The sequence below is a fragment of the Zea mays genome, chromosome 3, assembly GCF_902167145.1.
Source record: "Zea mays cultivar B73 chromosome 3, Zm-B73-REFERENCE-NAM-5.0, whole genome shotgun sequence".
NCBI classification, from domain to species: Eukaryota; Viridiplantae; Streptophyta; class Magnoliopsida; order Poales; family Poaceae; genus Zea; species Zea mays.
The window spans coordinates 11,028,762-11,036,843 of record NC_050098.1 but is presented as its reverse complement, the minus strand read 5'-3'; the positions used below and the strand labels follow the sequence as shown (position 1 = coordinate 11,036,843).

Sequence of the window (8,082 nt, the reverse complement as noted above, 5' to 3'; positions counted from 1 at the left end):
CTGATAAACCAGGACGAGAGAAGTCCATTGGCTAGTTTAATCCAGTTAAAATCAATTAATAGTTAGTCAGTTTGCACTTGAATGTTTTAGTCATTTAACTATTAGTTACCATGCATCAAACCGGCAATCCACCGGAGTAGTTTTTATACGCGGACGTCAGTTTCAGGGACGGAGGTTTGGCAGTACGGGGGCGTGAAGCGTTGCCGTGCCTGATTGGTGCGGATGTGCGACGTGACTGGGATAACAGACACACTCGGACTCGGACGAAAAATCTTGCGAGGCTTGACGGGGACAGGATTCACAGCTGACTTCGGTGCGTGCCGAAAGGGACACGACAGCCATTGGGGAAGCTCTGCCTCTCTCTCTCTCTCTCACTGACGCTTCGTGTTGATGACGAATGATGCAGGACATGGTCGGATGTGATTCTAATAAAATTTTAGGACTCCAAGCATGCCCTTGAGTACTTTGCAGGCAGTTTGCAGAGGATCGAAAAGAAGATGTGTTTGCTGTTGCAGTACAAGAGGAAAACACATACGTATTAATTTACCAAGTCAAACCGAAAACATCACCACTCCATAACATTTAGCGCAAGAACTAATGGTACACAGCTACATGAACATATATCTCTACTGGGTCGCAGCCGATCGAGTCGGGTCGGGAGGGACACCATCCTAATACTAGTCCCCCTCCTCCATCTCCATCTCCATCTCCTCCGCAGCAACACCGGCACTCGCCACGCTATTCATTTTTTTTTAACAAGGACGGACGGAAGCTGGAAAGGTTCAAGCACACGCACGTATGTACAGACACGGGCTGCCACGGCGATCTGGCCGGCGGCTAGGGCCTGGCGTCGGGCGCGGCGGAGGCGAGGCGGGACGCGATGGCGGAGTGGTACATGGCGTCGTGGAAGCTCTCCGTCTCCATCATCTGCACGCGCAGCCGCCGCGCCTTGTCCTCCGTCAGCACGCCGAACCGCCTGGCCGAGGCCGAGGCCGAGGCCGGCCCCCGCGGCAGAGGCTCGTCCTCGGACGCCGGCCGCGCGTCGATGTAGTCCGGCTGCCCGGACCACCCCAGCAGCGGCGCCCACCACTTGGCGCCGTCGCCGACGGGGCGCGCCCTCGCCGTGGCAGAGCAAGCGCAGGGCCGGGCCGGAGCCGGCGGGCGGACGGAGAAGACCATCCCTGATGACACTGCCATGGATGGAAGTTCTGGATTCGGACGAGAAAGAGGTTTGAGGCTGACTGTGTGTTGAGTTTGCGACCTGCGGGTGGATTGGGATTGGGATTGGGATTGGGATTGCAAAGGTGGTGGTGGCCTGGGGGGATTATAAAGCGTGCGACAAGAACGGAGGGGCCGAGCCCAACGAGTGGATAAGGTTTCGTGCAGGCCAGGCGAGCGGGGCCGCGGCATGCGTCGTGCGGTGCGCTTTTTCTCGAGCGCGGGCCGTCGCTTTTAGAGCATGTATTTCAACTATCAAGGGCTAAATGAAAAAACAAAGACGGGGTTTTATAAGTTTAGAAACGGTTCTAGTCATACAATCAACACAAATAAGCTAGTCATATAATCAACACAAATAAATCGTATTTTGAGAGGTTCTATTATAAAAAAAATATAAGACTTAAATACATTAGATTATATAACAAGGTTTTTACGTATATTTAATGCTCAGAGAACTATAACCTAGTATCTTACACATGTCCTGGGTTGGGCCGATCGGGATGGGGCCGGCTTTTTTCTTGCTTTTCGGACAACTTCGCTGGGACGGTGGCTCGCTCTGCGGCTTCTCTGCCGTCGGGTTCGGGGTCCGTTTCAAATACGCGGGCGGCGGGCACACCGCCTTTTTTTTTACTCTTTAGATCGTTTTTAAAAGGAAATTTGAAATTAATCCCATCAAAATTTTATTTCCAAATCAAGGTGTCGCTAATGTATACTGTCAAAAAAAAACTATGCCACATCGGTCAACGTCCTACTGACTAAGAGCATCTCCAACAACGTGATCTATAAAAATATCTTATAATTTAAAAATAAGTATATTTTATAGAATTTAGGGCACCAACAAAACACCCTGCTCCAACAGTAAAGCTTCACATCTAGATTATAGGGCAGCCCACTACGGTGTAGTATATTTGAGTCACTTGAGAGGGTGTTATATAGTTTTTTGACAAAATTTTATGAAATAAGACACTGTTGGAGTAGTTTTCTCTATGTAGAGCCCTATATTTCAATTTTAGTCACTAGTTTGAGGCATTATTGGAGATGCTCTTAACGAGGTGTTGGGGACGGCTTTAATGCAGGAAATCCAGCTCCAATCCAACTTATTTCAATCAAACATCGCCGACTCCACAAAAATGTGAATCTACCTATTAGCTCCACATTTTTTGGTGGAACCTTAAAAAAGTGCTACAGAAATCTTTATTTTATAATTTGTCAAAGAGTTATACGGTAATTACCTATTGCCATCCATTACACAACTCTCTCCTAGGTAGTGTTCGAGGAAAAAAAAGATCGGTTCCACCCCCATCTTGTGGACGTCCCCAGCAACACCTCCCATTAACCGTCGCGAACTGGCACTCCTGCCTCCCATCACCCCTCATGCACCAGCCTCGTGCGATGCTCGGTCACTCCAACACCAACGCCTCGTGCGTCGCTCGCCCCCTTCCGCCCCACCCTCCTTGGCAAGTATGTGCGTGATGGAAAAGAGATGGGGCTAGAAAAGATGACATATAGGTCCAAAAATAGGGGCAATAATGGTGATTTGTCTTGTAATCAGTATTTTTAGAGATGAGGGCATCGTCTTAGGCTCCTAGCCAAACACCTCTTTCGAATAGCTCCAATTCCATGTGAAACTTTGACATGCTCTAGGTGAAAGTCGCCTAGAGACAGGTGAATAGGCGGAATCTGAAAATTACAAACTTAAGCACAACTACAAGTCGGGTTAGCGTTAGAAATATAAGCGAGTCCAAAAGAGAGGGCGAAAACAAATCAACCAAGGAAATAGAGCAGATGACACGGTGATTTGTTTTACCGAGGTTCGGTTCTTGCGAACCTACTCCCCGTTGAGGTGGTCACAAAGACCAGGTCTCTTTCAACCCTTTTCCTCTCTCAAACGGTCACTTAGACCGAGTGAGCTTCTCTCCTCAATCAAATGGGACACTAAGTCCACTACAAGGACAACCACACAATTGGTGTCTCTTGTTTTGATTACAAGTGTTATGGAAACAAGAATGAGGAAGAAGAAAAACAATCCGAGCGCAAGAGCTCAAAAGAACACAAATGTCTCTCTCTCTAGTCACTAATTTGTTTGGAGTAATTCCAAACTTGGGAGAGGATTCGATCTCTTTGTTTGTGTCTTGTATTGAATGCTATAGCTCTTGTATGAGGTGTGAAGGCTGAAAAACTTGGATGCCATGAATGTGGGGTGGTTGGGGGTATTTATAGCCCCAACCACCAAAATGGCCGTTGGGGATGGCTTCTGTCAACGGGCGCACCGGACACTGTCCGGTGCGCTAGCCACGTCATCCAACCGTTAGGGTTCGACCGTTGGAGCTCTGACTTGTGGGGCCACCGGACAGTCCGGTGGTGCACCGGACAGGTCCTGTAGACTGTCCGGTGCGCCTTCTAGTGCCTGCTCTGACTTCTGCGCGCGCAGGCACGCACTGTAGCGCATTTAATGCCTTCGCAGACGACCATTGGCGCGAAGTAGCCGTTGCTTCGCTGGCACATCGGACAGTCTGGTGCTACACTAGACAGTCCAGTGAATTATAGTGGAGCGGCCTCTCAAATTCCCGAGGTTGGCAAGTTTGATTTAATTCTCCCTGGTGCACCGGACACTGTCCGGTGGTGCACCGGACACTGTCCGGTGGTGCGCCAGACCAGGGCTGCCTTCGGTATACTTTGCTCCTTTGTTTTGAACCCTTTCTCTTGACTTTGTATTGGTTTGTTGTGAACCTTTGGCACCTGTAGAATATATTTTCTAGAGCAAACTAGTTAGTCCAATAATTTGTGTTGGGCAATTCAACCACCAAAATTCATATTGGAAAAGGTTTGACCCTATTTCCCTTTCAATCTCCCCCTTTTTGGTGATTGATGCCAACACAAACCAAAGCAAATAAAGAAGTGCAGAATTGAACTAGTTTGCATAATGTAAGTGCAAAGGTTGATTGGAATTGAAACCAATATACTTATTTCAATAGATATGCATGGATGGTTTTTCTTCTTATTTAAAATTTTGGACCACATTTGCACCACGGGTGTCGGCGTCTCGGACCCGGGGGGTCCCTTGGACCGACCAGTGAAATCGCTGCGTGCCCCTGCCCAGATGGGTTGGCGCGGGATGGAACACAAGAGGTGGGACAAGGCTTGTATTATCCTGCACCAGGGGTGCCGCTTGTAGTAGGGGTTACAAGCGCGTCGCGTGAGAGAGAGAGAGACGCAAAGTTCGTCCGCCGCTTCCCTCGCGCGAGCCCCCCTCAGGGTGGCCCTGGACCTCCCTTTTATAGAGGCAAGGAGAGGATCCAGACGTACAACGGGGGGCGTAGCTATGCGCTAACGTGTCCGGCAGTGGAGTGCCTAAGCCCTGTGTACATGCCAACGTGGCCGTTGGGGGAGAGCTTGGGCCCTGTACATGTGATGGCATGGCCGTCGGAGGAGCGCCTGAGTCCTGTAGGAGCATAGCTGGCAGCGCGGCGAGGATCCTGCTGACGTCTCCTTGCTGTCGTAAGGGGCTGAGAGCCACCGGCGTCATGGTGCACGCGGGGCACCATCATTACCCGTCGCCGGGGTAAGCCAGATGGGACGCCGGTCTTGTTCCTTGTAGCTTGAGCAGGCAAGGAATAGGGAAATGATGTATCCCCTATTAGCGCGGTCGGTCCGAGCCCAGGGTCGGTCGAGGCGGAGACTTCTCTCGAGGCCGAGGCCGGGGTCGGGCGAGGACGCGACTCCCCCCGAGACCGGGGTCGAGGCCGAGTCCAAGGGTCAGGCGAGGCAGAAACCTCCTCCCGAGGCCGGAGCATGAGGTCGGGCGAGGCGGAGCTTCCTGTTGCGCCCGAGGCTGAACTCGGTGGTTGATCGTGACTTGTTGTCAGTCGTCGCCGGGGTGGCTGACACGACAGTCAGAGTGGAGCGAGCGGCGCTGTTTTCCTGTCATGTCAGACAGTAAAGAAGAGGGGTAAAGTGACTGCGGTCACTTCGGCCCGCCCGACTGAGGCGCGTGTGTCAGGATACGGCGTCAGGCATTCCCTGCATTTAATGCGCCTGCGAAGCGGTCAGTTGGTGAGACGGTCTGGCCAAGGTTGCTTTACAACGAAGCCTGCCCGAGCAGGGCCTTGGGAGAGCCAAGGGGGCACCCACTGCCTGAGGAGGCCCTCGGGCGAGGCGTGAACTCGTCTGGGACTACTATTCCAACCCGAGGCTGGGCTCGGGTGAGATCGTGTCCCTCGGGTAGACGAAGTCTTGGCTTGAACCGCACCCGTCAGTTGGTCTGAGGGTGTTTACCAGCCATGATTAGGAGCGTTGGGGTACCCTTAATTATGGTACCCGACAGTAGCCCCCGAGCCTCAAAGGGAGTGATGGTACTCGCTTGGAGGCTTTTGCCGCGTTTTCGGTGAGGGGACTGACCTTTCTCGGTTTTTGCCTTGTTCTAGTGGGTGCGCAAGAGCGCACCCGCCGGGTGTAGCCCCCGAGGCCTCGGAGGAGTGGTTTGACTCCTCTGAGGTCTGAATGCTTTTCGTGGTGCTTAGGCCGGTCTGATCGTTCCCTCATGCGGCTCGGCCGTAGCCCGGGTGCGTGGTCGGGTTCCAAGTTATCAAGTTGGTTTGTTGATGCTATCAACAGTTTTGGCCGTAGCCAGGTGCGAGAGCAGCCCCCGAGCCTCTGCACGGAGCGAGAGGACGGTCAAGGACTTTCCCGACTTTTATTATACGCCTCTGCGTCGCCTTTCCGCAAGGAGGAGGGGGGAAGCACCATGTTGCCCTCGGAGGGCGCCGAACATGGTGTTTCCAGCGAGCTGCTAACAAATGATCCGAGTGGACGCCTGTGCCCCGTTCGTTAGGGGTCGGCTGGTGGCCCATAGGCGCGCTCCAAAAGTACCTGCGGGTGATTTGCCGGACCCAGACCCCTTCGACAGGATCCGAGGGCTCGATGCCTCCCTCCGATGGGATTCCGTTACAAATCGTTCCCGCCGGTCTCGGAAATGTCCTAGGGTACCTCAGGAGCGTAGTCCGAGCCTCGGATATGTATCGAACGTACCCAGAGTCATTCCTCACTCTGCGTGCTCTAGGGCGACTGTCGAACCCTTCCGAGGGGCCAGCCTATGAACCCGTGATCAGTAGTGGGCATGGAGCCCGAGCGCTCTAGGGCGGCTGTTGAACCCTTCCGAGGGGCCAGCCTTCGAACCCCTGATCAGTAATGGGCTTGAAGTCCGTGTGCTCTGGGGCGGCTATCGAAACCCTCCCGAGGGGCCAGCCTTCGAACCCCTGATCAGTAGGGGGGCTCGGAGCCCGCTTCCTTCGCCGAGAAGGATCCTTTCCACAACATCCCCTTTCCCGGTCCCTGTAGCAAGAGAGAGAGAGGAGGAGGGAAAGGGTATGAATTTAAATAAGGTGGCGCACCTTTTTTGACGCGGTCATTATGGCGAAGGCGAAGCGACGCTCGCCTCGCCTACCAGAGGTGTCGCTTGCTCCGTCGGGAAGTTAATGCGACGGTACGGGCGATTCGGGTGGCGCCCGTTGCGCGCGCGAGCCGTTCGAGGAACGGGGCACAGGCGCGTCGTCTTCATGCCGTGGGAGAGGGCTCTCCTGTCGCTTTAGGAGGGGACGCGAGCCTGCAGGCGACTTGACCGCTGCCTCCGCTCGTCTGCCGCTGCAGTTACTGCTGACCTGCTTTTGACCATGCCAACCGTCGTACCTACCTCGTGGCTAACCGGCCCGTGGCCGTCACCTTTAGCTGGCACTGTTGGGTCCTGCACAGGGCTACCTCGAGTCGCGGTACTGGTTCCGCAGTCGAGGAGGCGCAGCATTGGCGCGAGTGGCGGTGTAACTTCTCGCACGTCGCAACCGGCGCGCCGGTTACATGACATGCGGGCCCGCTTCCTTTGCGCTGGTCCGCCGGATGTGGACGGAGCCGATGGGGCGCACAGTTGCGGTGCAGTTGGATGCCTGTTGTGTGGCAGTCCACCCTTTCGACCACCAGTTTCTGCGAAGATGGGAGAGCACTTTTAACCGTGGGACGGTTACATGCCTCGCGTGCGGCGGTTCGCCTTCTTCGTGCTTCAGATCAACTCGTATGACGTGTGGGTCCCCACCCCCGTGTCGTAGGGGGAGAACCCTAGAGGATGTCAGTGGGGATTTCGCCCGTGACGCTAAGGGGTGCAAGTGAGGAGGTCTGCCTATAAAAGGGGGATCGATCCCCTAGGCAGTGGCCATGCCTTCGTTCTCCCCTCATGCATCGTGCCCTTCTGCCTTTTGATCCCCCGGATGGGGTGCTCCAGCGCCGCCTTGCTCTTGCTGTCGTTGGAGGAGCATGGCCTCGTGGAGATCGGCACCTTTCAGCCATCGCTTGGCTTCAAGGATTTTCGTCGTGCAGCCAGGTTGCATTCCCTCACCAATGGGCTGTTTGGTGGGGAGAAGTAAGCCGGGCTGCAGCCTCCGCCCCGCCCTTAGCTTCAAGGATCTTCGTCATCCTTGCTGAGGCGGAGGGCGAGCTGAGCCGGGGTTCTACCTCCCGCATGGGCCGGCAGGCCGTCTCCTCCTTCAGCATTCAGGGGAGAAGGCGCTCACCGACCTTGCGGAGGGGCGAACTTCGGCAACGCAGGACCGGTCGGCCGCAAGCGTCGTCACCTCCCGCGTGCCTGGCTCGCTGGCTCAGCTGGCTCTGTCGCAGCCTCCAACGCTGCCTCCTGCCGCTTGATCCGGGCTCGGGCGTCTGTTGCGCCGTGCGCACCGGTGGACCGTCCAAGACGCCGTACGCCGCATGGGCGGTGTTCGTGTTCTTGGATTGTCTTGTCCTCACTCCGGCACGACGCCTCCGCGTGGAGGTCGGGGCCTGCCTGTCCGCGAGGACCTGAGTGGGGATCTGCCGGTGCAG

General features: G+C 54.9%; 1 protein-coding gene across 1 annotated transcript; it reads right to left on the bottom strand.

The window, feature by feature from the left end:
- Positions 1 to 509: 509 nt before the first annotated feature.
- LOC100277712 (uncharacterized) lies at positions 510 to 1,287 on the bottom strand. Its single transcript, NM_001371599.1, has one exon. The coding sequence runs from the start codon at positions 1,195 to 1,197 to the stop codon at positions 838 to 840; it is 360 nt and encodes a 119-aa protein (NP_001358528.1). The 5' UTR covers positions 1,198 to 1,287; the 3' UTR covers positions 510 to 837.
- Between the last annotated feature and the right edge of the window lie 6,795 nt (positions 1,288 to 8,082).

Coding starts and splice junctions, on each gene's coding strand:
- LOC100277712 (NM_001371599.1), bottom strand. CDS start 1,197: ATGGCAGTGTCATCAGGGATGGTCTTCTCCGTCCGCCCGCCGGCTCCG.